Consider the following 18,516-nt stretch of genomic DNA (forward strand, 5'->3'; position numbering starts at 1 on the left):
ACCCTCAGAAAGTGATCAGGCAGAAACTCTTATGAAAGTGTCATGCTAGAGATCATGACAGTTCATTAGAATTAACGTGGTGAAACGATCAAGTCCTCTCAAGCTACAGAGGAGCGTACGACTCATACATAAGACCCGATATGCTGCTGTGATTCGAAGTTCAAAGAGGAAATGAGGCAGTCTTATTTGGTTGCCCGTGTCCAGCCACTGAAGATTCAGAAACTGCCATGATGTTTAGGGGATCCAGCATCAGAAAATGTATTGTTGCTGTTTAAAAAAATATATAATCCACGGATGTAGTCTGTAGATCAAGGTTAATAAAGTATCTAAATAAGCACGACTTTTCAGTCGCAAGCAGAGACAAAACAAAGCTACCTGGCGCAATCGATCATTGGAGTACTTTGCATTGGGAAATTGGCGGATACCGTATTCAGCACCTTGGACAGTAGCAGCGCGTAACAGAATTGCGTTAGAACAAGAGGGTGTTGGTTCAATCGCCAACTTTCTCTGGGATTTGAACGGATTAGAGCAAATCCCTCACCGTCACCAGGCGCTTACTTGGGTTGTGGATGCTATGGAAACGGCATCAAAGGTTCGATATCTCACCGCAGGTTCCTTGCCTGTGTCATTGCCTCGCGGAGATGGAAGTTTATTAAAAATTGACAAGTTTTCTTTCAATTCCCACATGCTCTCCCCACCCTGACGTTAATTTAATCCATGACATTCATATTTAGCTTTGAATAGATGTGGGCACCCAGCCCTTTAATTTGCTGAATGTGAACCAAATCAAGAACCTCACGTTCGCAGTTTCTCTTTCTATTGAAAAAAAAATCAAGTTCCTAGTTTTTACAAAACCATCCTTACGCATTGCAGTGCATTTTTTACAGCGGATCTAACAGTTCACTTTCTTTAAATGAAATAGTTTGTACATTTTCAAAGCTGTTCTTTGTCCTGTCAATTCAAATTACAGACAGTTTAATATTTCACCCCAATGTTATTTGTACAGATACTTTATTCTGCACCATGTTTCTTACTTATGTATAGCATGTGGTTGCTTTTAAACCTACTGTAGGATTGGAACAAGTTGCCACACCAAATTAACGGTGGTTCATTTCAGGCTAACGCTTTATGGCCCACGTCTCCGCCTAGTGGTTTATCCTGATACTGTTCGGACTCACCCCGTGTGAATCATCAGCGATTTTGAGGGGTAAACCCGTATCCCATTTCGACATAGTTCCATTTTTTTTGCATTAGATGGGTCAGAATGGATCGCATGATACCTTTCATAAACGTGTTTTTGGATATTTGCACTTGATTAGGAGAGAAATAGTTCTACAATTACTGTCATATAATTCTTTATTCCATAAATTTATACCTGAAATGCTGTGATTCGTAAATACATGTATTAAATTCCTATCTTATACGACTTGTAATCATGTAACTTGAAATTTAAGCTGTATAATATAATTTATCGTATATCTAAAAGAAAATTGGCTATTTTCTTCAACACAATTGGTTTAAGGCAAATCATATTTTAAAATCACCCCTAAACCTATTACAAAATGGATTATAAGCATTCAAAGGTGTTTAACATTTGCGAAGCGCAACAATACTTCTAAGTTTCAAAATCCGAAAACGTTCTTTAGTAGTCTGGAAAAAGAAAGAAATAACAAGAGGGGATGAAAATTATGTTGCAGGATATAAGCAAATATGAACAACCCATCTAAGAAAAAAAGTTCTTAAATACACAACATATTAAATGTCCTATTACATCAGAGAAAACCATCCACATAGAGCCAATTCTGTTCTCAGAAACTCTTGAGATTTCGGATACTTTGCCAATTTGGTGGCACGCCGGCATTTACAAATGGAATTGTGGATTTGAGGCGTTGAAGAAATCAAGTCTCAGGAACATACAGCAGAAAGACGTAACTGATGACGAAGTTCAGGCACTGGCTTCATGACTGGAAGAAAGACATACTGTACACCTCCTATTCTTCATGTTATTGTCAGGTTTGTGATAGTTTACTGCTAAGGACAGAATCGGTACATATTTTACTTACAAATTTACGATTAGCAAAATGATTCCTTTTTCATATGCGGGTTTGATTTTACATCGTTATTAGTCGATGCAAAAACTAATGCATTAAATGCAATATGTTACCCGTTCCCTCACGGCTCAATTTATACATTCTAACCATTTGAACTCTTTTTGTGCAGCACTGAAAAGTCAGATAGACCAAATAATCTGAGACCCTTGACTGAAAATTGAATTGCACCTCTTTAGTGTGCTAAAACTTAGCTGCAGGCGACATTAGGAACAACTCAGGTCCCTCATCAAAAGAAATTCATTAAGACGGCAAACGATTAGTCTGCAAATGTGCAGATGCATCCGCAGATTTTCTCTTGTTTCTGACTTGATTGCTAGTGTGCAAATATGTTGTTGTGTTTCAAAATAGGGAGAAGTCTAAAACGAGAAAATGCTACCTGTAACTTACCTGCTGCTCACACTGTCTTACAGCAAGGACAGACTGGCGCTAGCCCTTAAGGGATCTATGCCGACTACAGACCGCAGCTGTACACATTATGGCTGCTATGGAAAGAAGTGAGGGAGATAGAGGGGAGAGGGAGGTCGGATTTACAGACAGGAATACTCGATGCCTCAAAAGGGCAGTATCCATCATCCCGTACATACTCTTCTCTCATTGCTTCCATCAGGGAAAAGGTACACGAGCCTGAAGGCACACACTCAATGATTCAGGAATAGCTTCTTCCCCTCTGTCATAAGATTTCTGAATGGACATTGAATCCATGAACACTACCTCACTACTGTTTTTTTTTCTTTTTGCACTACTCATCTGGCTTTTTAAATATGTATCTAGATGCTTCTTACCATTTATTTTTATTATATATTGCAATATACTGCTGCCGCATAACAAAAAAATCACGACATCTATCTGTGACAGTAGACCTGATTCTGAGATGAGTTATGCTATCGGAGAGGAAGAGCGAATGGAATGTCTTCGTGGACCTTCTCAAGAAGCATCTGACACATAACCGGAGCGTCTCTTCTAGGAGCAAGAATCTATACTCAGTGGAGTAATGCTGGAACATGTTCCATGACCTCACAAGATAGCTTAAAGTGAGTTGCGGTTCCGCTCTCGTACAGATGCACTTAACGTGAGACCATATTCGCACTTCTTCTTACTTACACGCTGTTACTTGATTCAATCTTCCCTACCCTCTCATCTTAACATTTGCAATTTTTTTTTTAAACACGCTGTTTAGGCCGCTGAACGCCACTTAATGAAAAGGTGTATAAGATGATGAGAGGCATTGATCATACGGATAGTCAGAGGCTTTTTCCTAGGGCTGTAATGGCTAACACGAGAGAGCACAGTTTTAAGGTGCTTGGAAGTAGGTACAGAGGGAATGTCGGGAGTAAGGCTTTTTTATGCAGAGAGTGGTGAGTGTGTGGAATGGGCTGCCGGCGGCGGTAGTGGAGGCGGATACGATAGGGTCTTTCAAGAGACTCCTGGATAGGTACATGGATAGGTAAATAGAGGGCTATGAGTAACCCTAGGTAATTTCTAAAGTAAGTATATGTTCGGCACAGTATTGTGGGCCGAAGGGCCTGTATTGTGCTGTAGGTTTTCTATGTTTCTCTATGAAAAAGTGAATCAATGTCTGTCATCTACTCCACGTGGAATAAAATAACAAAGGACAAGAGGAACATTCCCAAGTGAGAGGCAATCTTCTCGTGTCCATTTTCCCCACTCAGTGAAGATGAGGATTGCTCTCGTTCTAAAGGTTGAAACCAGGTCAGAAGAAGCATCTATGTGAAATCTTTAATACTGCTTCTTTGAAATTAGTCTATAAATTCGGAATTGTTATGCATGAATGAAAGTGTTTAAGGTGCAGCTCATTTATTGTCGGAATAATATGGCATCTATGGAACTGGTTGAATTATTTCACAGACACTTTGTAAGATACCATTCATCAATAAATATAGAAATATGTTACATCAAATAGTGCAAGTAATTAGAGAAGCTATTAATTTCATTAATGCGCTGTAATCAGTACACGTAGACCACAAAGAGGCATACAATATGAAGGAACATTATGCTTCAACTGGGCTGTCTTGGCTGTTTCTGGTGTACCATGTGATGGTGATGAACGGAGTGTGGAGAATGTCTCTGCCAGTGCACACAACTGATAGGAAATGTCTCACTACTCATACAAAAGAATCTCCTAATGTCTCTTTGCACGTGTTCTACCTGCCCTAACTCTGCTGAGAGATGAAGCTCTGATGCTGACTATGACCAATATCTCAGAATCTTCATTATCCTCCATACCTCTTGTCCTGTCAGTCCTCTGTGTTCTGTGATATATAGGCTGAGTCTCCTTGCTGTCTCCCCCACCCCCCAAGCACGCTGCCAGATTACATGTATACAGCCCACTACCATGAGGTCATTGAGTTATAGAATTGTACAGCAGAGAGATGAGCACTCCAGCTCAACACACCCATATCACTTTTGCCCATTCACACTAATCCCATTTGCCTCCATTTTGACCATATCCACGTCTTAACCATTTGCCCTCTTCTCAAACTTACAACTAGTCTTTGATATGGGGGGGCGGGGAGGGGGGGGGGGAAGAAAGATTCCAACACTCCACCCTGTCAAACCTTTCAATTTTATATACACCAAATAGGTCACCTGCCAGCCTTCTCTCCCGATGAAACAAGCTCAGTTTTTTTTCATCTCTTCCTCCATTCCTCTACGCCCCGCCCCCATAACCGAAGACCTTAAGTCTAGACAACAATCTGGAGAATCTCTTCAGGGTTTCCCAGCTATACAAATATCGGTGTACCACCACAGGATCAATGAAAATAACAGAACTCAGTTTTCATCTTCATAATTGCATTCCAGTCATTGGATCAATTCTATTTGAAGAAGTGGGTGTTCACTCAGGTCCAAAACCATCACGATACGGTGTAGCCCTCCAACCCCCCCTCCTCCTCCCCCACACCTGAAGACCCATCCCTTCCAATATTGTTGACTTCTGAAAATAGCAGGCTGTACAGACTTGTGAAGGATAAAAAAAATCGTGGAAGCTGCCAGGAAACATGGCATTGTCGTTTTCCTCAGGATTCGTAACTGCCTGCACGTTGTATTAATTACAAGCCCATCCTTGTAGGATCACAAGTGCACTCACTGATGTTCTGCCCTCACGGGAAGCTGTTCCTGAGATGCCAAATTCTCACCACTGAAATCAAAGTACGTGAGGTTATTTGTTCTTGACTACAGAACACAGCAGTCATCTCTAATGTCACAGTCAGCCACAGTGAAAAATAGGACAGATCTGCGAGAGTTGACCAGCACAACCCTAAACACAAGGGATGCTGGAGATGCTGGAAATCCCGACTAACACACACACTGTATACTGAAGGAAGGCCAGGCAGTATCTATGGAGAGGAATAAAGACCCAACATTTCAAGTTTCGGCCTGAAGCATCAGTTCTTTCTTTCTCTCCATAGATACTGCCTGACCTGCTGAAGCATTTTTTAAAAAAAACTTTGCTTAGCCTAACAATTGTAGGGCAACTGATACAGAACTGTTTCAGTTTTGTACACTTAACAGTAATCAGATAATTTTTTATTCTACCTCCAGACAACTCAGAGTCGAGATTTGATCTATGAAAATGAAATATTTCATCAGTGTAACAATAAAATATTTCAGCGTACCGATGACTTGTAAATTAGAGAACTGGCAGGGTACACGTTAGAGGTTTTGACAAGATGCTGTAATACATTTTGTTTGCAGGTTCACATAACCATGGTTTGCTGGTGATAATGGAGTGATTATTTAGTAAGATGGATGAGAATTCTATTAAGTTGCCTATTTTGCCCTTGATGAAGAGCTTCTTGAATGTTTTTGGATCTGCACTTACCCATGCGGAGAGTGCTTCTTCACGTGCCTGATTTATCACTATCTACAAAGCACTTACCAGAATACAAAGCCTTTAACCTGCTTCTGTTGGAATAGTATTTACGGGACTCCCAGCGCAAGATAATGTCTAATGGGAGACAGGGGAGTACTGACCCTGGTAATGTAACCAAGTGCAAGGTGAAAAGTTGGATAAACTTTCTCTTGTTCAGGATGGTCGCTGTCTGCATTTTTTTTTGTGGTGTAATTACTATTTGATGTTTTCATAATGAATATACATCAAACTGGAGAGATTATTTAATAGGCAAGAGGGAAATTAGAAATAACTACAGTAGATTTAATTTATTTTAAATGTTTTGCTGCCATCTACTTCAATGGTATCAAATTAAGGAGTTATTCAAGGGGACTAATCTCGTCTACTGCAATCATACTGAATAGCTGTGCAAGCTCAAGGGTTCAAGTCATCGATTCCTGCTCCAAATTCATAAGAGACATCATGGTTAACTAACAAAAGACATCGATTTGCCAAGAACACTTGTTTCCCTCCCAAGGTATTGCTAAACTGCTTGGTTTGATGGGGGGTGGGGGCAGTTGTGATGGCATGAGTAACGGTATCATGGTAGGTGGAGAGGAAACAATGGATCAGATGATCTTATTCTTTTTTATGCTTAACAGAATCCATTTCATTCACATATTACACTTAACATTCTGCTGAGCTGGAGGATCCAGCATTGGCTGTCATTAGTTAAGACATTTTCATACGCTAGTCAACTTCTGCATTTCTCGTAAAATCACATTTAAAACCTCTAGTTAGTCAAGGGGAAGAAATGAAGGCTACAGATTAATTTGTACTTAGTGAGCAAGAAGCTTATTAGTGTTCAACAATTGTTAAATTGATTAAAAAGTACTTGCACTACAGCTAGACAAATTCTTGGGGCAAGATTAAAGAGCAAATCTAACTGCAAAGCAAATGGTAGAGATGCACAAATCAACAAGTTCTGTAGTTCTACAAATTAAAGCATGCCATTTCACCTCCTAATTTTGCAGGAAATTCACACATCCATAATTATGTTATTTGCTTAAAAGTCTAGCCATGCAGGAAAAAAATGCGTACGCAGAAATTAACTTATCTGTGAGCCAAATGAAACAAAGAGAAAATCAGCAGTGAATGAAACTTTAATCTGAAAATAAACTAGTGTATATAGATATTACTGACTGAAATGTCTTCTGGTGTTTTACAATCACAAATTTCTTTCTTTACATAAAGTGTTGGTCATTTGGCAATATAAATAGCGTACAGCCATAATTGTGTACATCTGTTTGGCTAACAAAATGAATCTCTACACTGAGCACTCTGGGCAGTGCAAATATTTAAGAACGTGTTCATTTAGAAAAAAACATTTAAGGTACAAAGGTTATTGTAAACAGTGTTAAGCATCTAAACTGTGCAACACCATACATATCAAATAAAGTACAGTTTGACTCCCCTTTTCGTAGAGGTTAATACTTCTATTTACCCAAGTTATCAGCTGTGAAACACTACACCACAACATGGACATAGCTATAACTGGAAACAAATTTTCAGGACTGTGTTAGAAAACAAAAAAATGGCACAAATTACAGACAAGTGAAAAAACTGTGTATTCTATTACCTTTTCTCATCTCATACTAATTATCAGCTTGCTTCCAATCACACACACAGTACTGTGCAAAAGTCCTAGGCATAGGTATAGCTCGGATGCCTGAGACTTTTGCACAGTGCTGCAGTAATTTTATGCGTTACATTGCACAGCTGCCACAAAAAAAAATGACGTACATGAGTGACGATAAACCTGATTCTGATATTGGTCTCTGTCATGGACTGAGGGTGGGCTAGGGGGCAGGGAGAGGAGAATCATGATTGAGAAAAAGGGAAGGGAGAGGGGAGGGAGCAGGAAGCACCAGAGACATTCTGTAATGATCAATAAACCAATTGTGTGGAATCAATTGACCCTGCCTGGTGTCTCAGGGCTGGGTGTGTCTGCACCCACATTACTTCCCCATCCCCCATCACTGGCACTACTTGTCTCACGCCTTTCCCGCAGGGCTCCACCCTCCACTATTCCCAACAATCTTTGCTCCCGTCAGATTTACAACTCCCTTTCAGCTCCACGTTGACATATACAGTGCTATGCAAAAGTCTTAGATATCTAGAGCTAGGGTGCTCAAGGCCTTTGCACAGTACTCTACTTCCAAAGTCTAACATTTACAGTTTCTTCACACCCACCTAACCTCCTCCAAATCATGATCATTTAGAGAATTGCAATGGAAGTAGCCTCTGTAAATCCATAATCACTATGGGATTTCTTGCACAGAGTGGCTGCAACTCTGCATCAAGTTGGGCCAAACAATTTGAAAATCAATTTTAAACACAGGCCAAAATCCTCATATTTAACTAAATCTATTAGATTATTATGTCTTGATATTGTAAATCACTCTCATCAAATGTCTCCAGTGGCCAGAACTCAGTAACAGTAGTAAAGGAAATTTTTCTACTGTATACCCTCCATTAACCAAACAAAACATTTGCAACTATTTTATAATACAGACTGTCTTAAAAAGAAAAAAGCACATCGATGAAGTGTTAGTTGTAAATTGATTCAGTGATACTTTCACATGTAGATTTCTTTCTAGAACAATTTGTTGACATCCTTAGCACCCCTATCATTATTTAGTAACTACCTGGCTGACCTGGGGTGCTAGTATTGTTGGGAAGTATAAAGAAAAAGTGAGAAATAGACCAAGAATTTACATCTTTACAGTATTTGCCATGGTTTACAAAGCTAATCAGATATGAATAAAATTAGTCATTTTTTCATTGAGGAACATGCTCCAGAGGGCAAGTTTGGACCTTGATTTCATAAGAACCATTTTGCTTGAACATGTATCAATAGGAGAAAATAGAGATGTTTATAATTTTTGCAAAAATGCAGCACTGGGTGAAAGTATCAAGAAGCATTAAACAAAGGTACGTAGCCATTGAACTAGAATGCAAATCAAATCATCTCAGTGGAAGTGGGGAAACAATCTTGAAGGGCTGAATATATCATCTCTGTTTCTATGCTCCTCCGTGCAGACATTGCTACTTCTGTTTATGATCTCTTACAGTAAGAGGAATTCTGAAAATAATTATCTCTATGGATAAATTCCTTTGCATATTTCCCAATCTTTAAAAAAACGCTTATTATAGTACAGATTGTTCGGCACACACAAAATAAGTGAAAAAGTGCAAATTAGCAAAGTCTGAGAGGAATCACATGTGCCAGTCTTGGTCTTTAGTTCTTTGCCTTTATGCTGATAACAAATCCCATGTGACCCTTCGGATAAGAGGGTTGGGGATGTGAAATCAAAAGGGGAAGGTATGAGATAGACCAAATGTGTCATCTGATGAAGATCAACACCTGAATTTATGCCTTGCTTTACTAGTTTCATCATTTCCTCCCACACACTAGAAAGAGTATTGAAGGCCACAAAATATTGAACTCTAATTTGGCAAAGTCTGACAAAAAAAGAAAATCATACAAGTGTAGTCACACTATTTCCTCCCCAAGCCAGATCCATTAACCTGGAGGATGGACGATAAAATGCTCATTCATTACTGCTTGCATAAAATGAAGCCATCAAGGAATCGATAACCTGCACAGTAAGCAGTGGTGTGTAAATCATAGGCTTGAAATCTGTATCTTTTTATCCCCCCCCCCTAAAAAATGACACAAATTACACAAATCTTTGAATCAGAAAAAGCCTACTAAAACCATAGGGTAAATTAAAAATGTCACAATGTGCAAGTAGTTAATACATCCAAAGTGCTAATTTTAAGTGAAATGCTCAGAAACACTCCTTTTCAGTTATTCATCTATTGTTCTAATCTTCTACATATAAAGCAAAAGTGAGGAACACCCTCTTCACTAAACTTGTTTGGTCTCAGGATTGTGGGAAAGATCATGAACGTCGTTTCCACTTACAGCAGAGAACAGATAGGAAATAACTAAAATTTTATCTGTCACTTATAGGACAAGATATTACATCCACTGAATATCATGCAAGACATTAAGCGACCTATATCACACATTAAGAAGGATATATAAATTATTGGAATGTTAATTGTTTCATGAATGCAATCATTTACTATCGACACCAACAATGTTTGCAAATATAGCTAACACAGGAATATTCAATCCAAAATGGGAATTTTAAAATTTGGCTACTTTCACAAAAAGAAATTCTGTAAGATAGTCTGAAGGATTAAGGGCAAAATTCTTCCCCATTTTGAAGAGTAGTCTGTGCAGATTTCTGCACCGTCAAAGTGTAATTAACAATGTAGAAATGAAGTAGAGAAGGCATACACAGATTTCAAACAGTCATATTTCAGGGGGATGCAACAGAGGTGTTCGTTCTCCAATTACTGCGCTTCTCCTCCTCCATTTCTGGTACGGACAAGGTGGGAACGTTGATCTATTTCTTGCCAAAATAAACTGCAGTGCTACACCACTAACAAACAAAAATACCCATACAGATGTCAAAATGTAATCTGGAAGAGAAAGCATAAAAATATTATAATCCATTTAACAAAAATCAAGGAGCCTTAGCCACAAAACTGAACCAAACAAATAATACATCTTTTTAACAGTAACAATATTGCATTCTGCATCTATTGAGTACAGAATGAAGCAAACTGCCCATTTTTACTTAAGGTAGAGTAGAGGTTACTAATATTCTCAGAATTTAAACTGCTAGGGATTACTGCCATCATTTCTTTATTTAATCCATGAGCATACTTTGACAAATAGAAAAGAGCTTCTCTTACTGAATGATTTAATTTGCTGCTCTTTGTTAATGGGCTAACATCACAGTGTTAACAAATACACTAAAAGAACTACATGCTCTCTGCCTCTGAAAAGACTGCAATGAACTAGTACACCTACCTGTACGCTGAAAAGGAACATTGCTATAGACCTTTGCAAAATCTGGATGTATTGCTCTTTTGATAACATTTAGAATTATGTAAGTTAGACTGCTGTAGACGTAAACGCCAAATGCAATAATCACTGCATACGAGCCAACCAAAGCACAACTGATGATGTTCAGCTATTAAAAGAAAATTCATTAATTAGAAAATATTTAACACATTATACAAATTGCAAAGTGCAAAGTTCAAAGTACTTATCTGTACTATTAACTATTATCTGCACTATTATCTATTACCAAAGTACGTATCTGCCACCATATACTACCCCGAGATTCACTTTCTTGCAAGCACTCACAGAAATACAATAATCAATGAAAAACTACACACAAAGACTGACAAGCAACCAATGTGCAAAAGACAAACTGTGTAAATACAAAGCAATAAATAAACAAGTAATACTGAGAACATGAGCCAGAGTGTCCATAGGTTGTATCCAGTGGTCAGTTCAGTGTTGTGGTGAGTGAAGTCATCCACACTGGTTCAGGAGCCTGATGGTTAAAGGGTAATAACTCCTCCTAAACCTGGTGGTGAGGGACTCAAGATACATGCACCTCCTTCCTGATGGTAGCAGCAAGAGAGCTTGGCATGGATGGTGTGGGTCCATGATGATGGATTTTACTTTCTTGTGCAAGTGCTCTTTGTAAAAGTGCCCCATCGTGGGTCTCTATTTTTTTTTTAACAACTCAATGATTATTTAGGAACGTAATTAGCACGTACATGAAGATTAGCGGTGCAGAGTGCACCCTGGTTTCAGAGTGTAACCTGAGTTTGGTATAGTTGTATGGCACATCAGGCGAAGTAACTGCTTCATAGAACCAATTACCTGGGTTCAATCCTGATCTATACTGCCATGTTTCCCCATGAACACAGGGGCTTCCTCCTTGTCCCAAAGACATGCGGTTCGGTAGGTTAATTGGGCACTGCGAATTGCTCCTGGTGTATAAATGAGTAGGAGAATTAAATAGGATTAAAATAATGGGATTAAAGTCAGAGACAGGCCTGTTTCTGTGCTGCACAGTTCTAAGTACGAGTTGCTTAGTGATTGCATGCACCAGCTGCACAAACTCAAACTAATCAGTACAAGTACCTTAACAACAAAAGCAAAAGTACTTGAATGCAAATAGATCTTTGATAGAACACTTTGTGATTGTATCTCACTGAGCATAATGCCAAGTTAAATTAATCCCTTCTACCTACACATGAATCCCTCCATTCCAAAGTTCAAAGTAAAATCTCTGATGCTGAGGTACATCTGAGGATGTACTGGAACACATCATTAGTGATGTAAGTGAACTACAGTACACATTTCTCCATGGGAAAACACTGTAGTTGGCCATCCTACACTTCACAATTTCATAAACTATTAGTGTTTGTAAACCTTGACAAACTTCTAATCACTTAATAACAGAGTTTGATTATTATAAAGCTGCTTACTTTACAGAGCATTTACTTTTCATTACCACTGCAGATAACCTGTCCATTAAATAGAATTTTTTAAAAGCAGAAATACTTACTGTTTTCGCGAATGGAAGAAGAACTACAGGGATGACCAGTGTTATAAAGGCATATATCATCCAGAAGTTCAGGTCATTATGGAATAAATTGAGATTTGCTGTTTAAGATAAAGAAAGATTAAGGTAGACATCAGCAACAAAGCCACCTTGGCCCAAATATTTGGTTCACAAATATTTCAGATCGTGCTGTTCTGTCAACAGATACACATTCTCGTCCTTTAGGAAAGAAATATCCCATCCTTATTTGCTCTCTGTTACATGACTTCACATGCAAAGCAATATCACTGACTTGTACATTCCCCCTAAAATGGGGTTGTAAGCTGTTTAATTCACAATGAACAATTCCTGTTAGTTATGATGCTCACATTGTGAACCCGCAAATAAATAATTTAATATCTTACTTAAATGAGAACAGGATTTTTTTGGCCACAGCCAGACAAGAAAATTTGGAAAGTTTGGAGAAAAAATTGCTGATTGACTTGCAAAGTCAGATTTTCCATTTGCTGCAGGTAGTCAACCATATCCTGCATCTGAGGTGGTTCACCACGCACCACACTTTACAGTGACCTCCAGTGTGCAGTTAATGAAGTCTAGAACGAGTCATCAAATTACTCTGGTCTTTCCTCAGTTCCAGAACACTGCTGAGAAATTTAGCAGTAAAGTCCATGAAAACTGTGAAGCTACATGACAGTCTATCTGCTGATATTTTTATTAGGCCACTGATTCTCACAACTAGCTGGACAATACCCCTTCCCATCCTGCCACTTGTAAAACTGCCATCCCCTTATTTCAGTTCCTCTGTCTCAATTGCATCTGCTTTTCATTCCAGAACTAATGGGATTCCTCCTTCTTCAAAGGGGGCTTTCCTTCCTCTACTTTCAATGCCACCCTCACCCTCATCTCTTCCATTTCGCACCCTTCTGCCCTCACAGCACCCATTCTCCTGCCACGCCTCCAGGGACAGAGTTCCTCTTGTCCTCACCTAGCACCCTACTAGCCTCCATGTCTGGCACATAATTCTCCATAACTTCTGCCATCTCCAATAGGATCCCACCACCAAGTGCATCTTTCCCTTCTCCCTACTCTCCATGTTCCACAGGAATTGCTCCCTAGGTGACTCCCGTATCTATTTGTCATCCCCCGCTGATCTCCCTCCTGGCATTTATCCTTGCAAGCAGAACACGTGCCACACCTGCTCCTACACCTCCTCCCTCACTACCATTCACAGAGCCCCAAACAGTCCTTCCAGGTGAGCAACACGTCACCGGTGAATCTGTTGGGGTCACCTACTGCATCCAGTGCTCCCGGTATGGCCTCCTGTATATCAGTGAGATCCAATAGATTGGGAGACTGCTTCGCTAAGCACCTATGTTCCATCCACTAGATAAGCCGGATCTACCTGTAGCCACCCATTTCAATTTCACTTCCCATTCCAACATGTCAGTACATGGCCTCCTCTACTGCCACAATGAGGTCACACTCAGGATGCAGGAGCAACACCTCATATTCCACCTGGGTAGCCTCCAATCTGAAAGCATGACCCCAACCCCCCCCCTTCACAATTCCCATTTCCCTCTCACCCCTCATCTCCTTACTTCCCATCACCGCCCTGTGCTCATCCCCCTTCCCTTTCTTCCATAGCCTTCTACCCTTCCCCATCCGATTCCCCCTTCTCCAGCCCTTCACTTCTTTCACCAATCAACTTCTCAACTCTTTACTTCACCCCTCCTGCTCTCCTAGTTTCACCTACCACCTTGTACTTCTTCCCCCCTTCCCCCCATATACTTGCTCTGACTTGTCATCTTTTTTCTGCAGTCCTGATGAAGGGTCTCAGTCTGAAGCATCGACTGCACTCTTTTCCATAGATACTGCCTGGCCTGCTGAGTTCCTCCAGCATTTTGTGTGTGTATTGCTTGGATTTCCATCACTGGCAGATTTCCTTGTGTACAGCAACAATCTGCTGGATTTACTTGCTTGAGAGCAAGGTAAGGCTAATATAATTTGCTAGAAGCCCATTTTTCTTCTAAACCTATAAAGGTCTTGCAGGCTGACAATGATATTCCGTTCATTAAAATCTTAATTTAACGAACTCCTCCAGAAATGGAAGATTCTAAAGAATCAAAATACCTGAGTTTTTACTGTTTATGTTTCCTCTTTATTTCATTTTCTGCACATGAAAATGCATGCAATTCAATATTCTGGTTATTACTGCCTAGACCAGTAAATTTCTATTCTGGTAGCTGAAAAGACAGTTCCTTGTCCTGCTATTATACTATCAAAGACAGAATAGGTACGGGAAAGAATCTTGAAGTATTGTCATTGGCTGGTCAGAAGAAAGGATTAAGTATGCAGGTAGCTCAGTTCTGACCTCTGGAGTTGTCTGTGTATTGCTTGCACATGCTCCCCATGATCGCACAAGTTCATCATGTGCTCCAGTTTTCTCCCACATCCCAAAAGCATGCACATTAGAAGAATAAGTGATCACTGCAAATTACTCCTTGTGTAGGTGGGTGTTGGGACAAAATAAGTTGCAGGGGAATAAAAATGAGAAATGGGATTGATGGGATTCCTCAGAGGCAGCATAGATTCAATAGGCTGAATGGCCTCTTCACATTATAAAAATACATGTTTTGCAGGATCAAGATATAGCAAATCCGACAAGCTACCAAGACTTTTGCAAAGTATTCCATCGCTTGGTCATAAATTCCCTTCGACAAACGCTTGCTCAGCAACTGAACCCCAGCTAAGTTGACAAAAGAGGCATAAGACATGGAAACTTCCGCATGAGTGTTTTGTTCTTCTAAAGTGAAAACATTACCAGAACACAGTTGTGAGTGGATACAACTAATTCAACCAATCTAATTGTAGAGTCAGTTATACAGAACTCATCCATACCAACCAAGCCGTCTACCTGAGCTAATCCCATTTGCCTGCCTTTGGCTCATATTCTACTAAAACATTCCTATTCCTGTCCAAATACCCTTTAAACATGTAATAATAGCCACTTCTATCACATCTATGGAAAATCATTGTATTACCCACCATCCTACGTGTGAAAAAGTGGCCCCTCAGGTACCGCATAAATCTTCCCGGTCTTATCCGAAATCTATGCTGATTAGTTTTTGACTGTAGTACCATGGGAGAAACACTGACAGTTCACCTTATCCAAACCACTCATGACTTCTAACCTCTATGAGGTCACCCCCCAGCCTCATTGGAAACAGTCCTGGCCTATCCAGCCTTTATAACTCAAGTCCACAAATCTCGGTAACCTCCTCATGAATTTTTTCTGTATTTTTTCCAGTCTAATAACATCCCTCCTGCAGCTGGACAACCAGAAATATGCACAAGTTATATTGATTACATTCCTTTGACTTACCAAGTGGAGTGAAGAAAATGATTGCTGCCACCAGAAATCCCAGCACAAATCCCACAAATGTCACGCAGGTGACAGGAAGACCAAACCTCCACCTCACGAGAGTCATCAACAAGCCACCAAACAATCCCACGCCTACCAAAACAGCAAACCGTTCTGCAAAAGAATACAGTGGGAGTGAAGGATGTCTAAAGCTTTCATGTAAAACATTAAAAGAGCTTTTAGGGAAATATTTTACAGCGTTACTGTATTATCAACCAATATCAAATGGCATATTATATAGAAACTCAACTGCAAAGTCTCTTTAAAGATGGTATAAATTGGAGGTCACTTAATTTCTGATTAGAACGTCAATCATTAGATATGCAAAAGAGCTCTCAGCCTAGTCAGCCAGAAGTTCATATAAACTTAGCTGAATGATAGATTATTATGCACATGCACTTCAGCCACTTCTGTCGCAGCTTGCACAGATGTCGAGTTCCAAATCGTCAGTAGTATGTATATCAAAAACCACCAAACTGAATCCATTGCAAATTTTGGGAAAGTGAAGACCCTTATCATATCTCCCATTTGACCGCCCGTAAGAAGTTTGTACGTTCTCCCCATGGTTTCCTCAGGGTTTCCCCCTACAGTCTAAAGGCGTACCTGTTGGTAGGTTAATTGGTTATTGTAAATTTTCCCGTGATTAGGCTAGGATTAAGCCTGGGGATTGCTGGGCTGCGCAGCTCAAAGGGCTGGAAGGCCCTATTCTGTGCTGTATGTCAATAAATAAATGAAAAAAGGCATAATGAAAAGGTGTATATAATTAAAATAATGGTATTAACATTCTGCACTTCATCAATGATGATGTTAGCTTCCAGACTGGAGGTGGCTATTATAATGCAAAGATGGATGGATGTGGACAATCTGCAGTACAGTTAAGGAAACATGAACATTTTGTCATGAAAGACAATCAGTGAAGAGGTGAAATGGAGCCCATTTTTTGTTCAGCGTTCTCTGGAAAGCTTACTCCCTCCCCAGAAGGAATGGCACACATATATATTACATCATGTAGAAAGATAATCCTGTAAGGAAATATCCATTCACAGAATAAGTATATTACATCTTAATATTAACATTACTGCCTACAGATCCAGTTCATGGGTATTGTTGTTATATTTTTGAGTACAGAGCACCCACTTGGTAAATCAGGTTAAAAAAAAATTGATACAATCTCCCGAAATATTATGCAATTTAAATCGTACTGGTGAAACCAGTGACAGGAAAGAAAAAAAAAAAATGTATCTCTGAAGTAGCACAACTGATTATCAAAAATTTTGTTGGACAAACTTAGACTAAAAAGTGAACATATATGGCTTCTTAGTCAACACTTACTGATGAAGTCAAGTGAAGAGAATCGGGTTACCACAACAAAGCTTATAAATGCAAAGATCAGGAATCCAAAGAAGAGGAATTCTGCAAATAAAAAAAAAAATTGAAAATAGAAGTTTGCTCAGTTCCAATATTCATCCTCAGCCACAGAAGGCAATTGTAATCCTGTGATCTGAAATCAATTGCAACGTACACCCAGCGATCAGACCAATATGACAGACACGGATTGTTTTACTCTCTGCACCTAATAGAAGCATGTGCATCTCTGGCACCTGTCCACTTTAGAATATCTGCCTTCATTTTGTCTTTGAAATATCTGATCAAATATACATCCTATCCCTGTAATACTGGCTGGGGACATTGAATTCAAAGTAAGAATCTTTATCGTGATTTTCCCTAATGTGAAGCTATGTTATCAGTGCAAACATCAAGAAACAAGAACTGAAAAATAATGAATAAATGTGTGATTTATTTACAGTACACCCCCTTTCTCCCACATAAATTCTTTGAGAGTTTCATTCAGTATCTCAATTTTATGAATGGTGATTTATTAATTCTACAAGGGTGAATTTCTGTAACTGAAATGGCCATAATATAGAGGTCATCTATAAGCAAGTCATCTTTTAATATCCTTTTCAGTGCTTAAGGAGAAAAGGAAAATATCTTAAAACATACTGCAACTGACTATCAATAGCATCTCCATAAAGGAAAAAGAACAAGGAGGCTACAGACATAAGTTTACACGTACATTACAAAATAAAGTCCCATTACACATATTTTAAGACTTTACCTGCTTCAAAGATTCTATGCCCAGTTAGGCAGAGTAACAGACCATAGATTCCAATTATGGTGCACAGAATCTGTATGTAGATGAATGTTTCATCTGCAAAACAAGAAAATGAATGCAGTTTTGGAAAGTACATTTAAACTTTCTCGATGTGAGTAACCAGAATCACTTCTTACAACATTGAGCCAAATGGCTGTTTGAGCCTTTAGCTATCAGCCCCTGATTTCCCTGTAATCTATTCTCTCTCTCTCTCTCTCTCTCTCTCTCTCTCACATGCTGTGCAACAACCCCCACACCAGCAGCAAATTACACCAGCTAATTAATCTACAAGCATATCCTTGCAATCTGCGTCTAACCCAAGCACCTGGTGGAGTAAACCAGAGCACTTGGTGGAGTACATGAGCAGATAGAGAGCATGCAAACTCCACACATACAACAAATCACAGGAGCTGTGAGGAAGCAGCTTGCTGCACCACTCTGCCACTTTCATGAATAAACAAGGCCTCTAATTT

The 18,516-nt window shown here is 39.4% G+C and overlaps 1 protein-coding gene across 1 annotated transcript in view; it reads right to left on the reverse strand.

The window, feature by feature from the left end:
- Window positions 1-7,108: 7,108 nt before the first annotated feature.
- LOC140205266 (transmembrane 7 superfamily member 3-like) overlaps window positions 7,109-18,516 on the reverse strand; it is a 61,589-nt gene continuing 50,181 nt past the window's right edge. Inside the window, exons 7-12 of the mRNA XM_072272731.1 lie at window positions 18,008-18,100; window positions 17,221-17,301; window positions 15,850-16,002; window positions 12,471-12,568; window positions 10,913-11,075; window positions 7,109-10,518 (exon numbers count right to left, since the gene is read on the reverse strand). Coding sequence (XP_072128832.1) covers window positions 10,349-10,518; window positions 10,913-11,075; window positions 12,471-12,568; window positions 15,850-16,002; window positions 17,221-17,301; window positions 18,008-18,100 — 758 coding nt within the window. The 3' untranslated portion in view covers window positions 7,109-10,348. The remainder of the gene's footprint in view (window positions 10,519-10,912; window positions 11,076-12,470; window positions 12,569-15,849; window positions 16,003-17,220; window positions 17,302-18,007; window positions 18,101-18,516) is intronic.

The sequence above is a fragment of the Mobula birostris genome, chromosome 11 (assembly GCF_030028105.1).
Source record: "Mobula birostris isolate sMobBir1 chromosome 11, sMobBir1.hap1, whole genome shotgun sequence".
Classification (NCBI taxonomy): Eukaryota; Metazoa; Chordata; class Chondrichthyes; order Myliobatiformes; family Myliobatidae; genus Mobula; species Mobula birostris.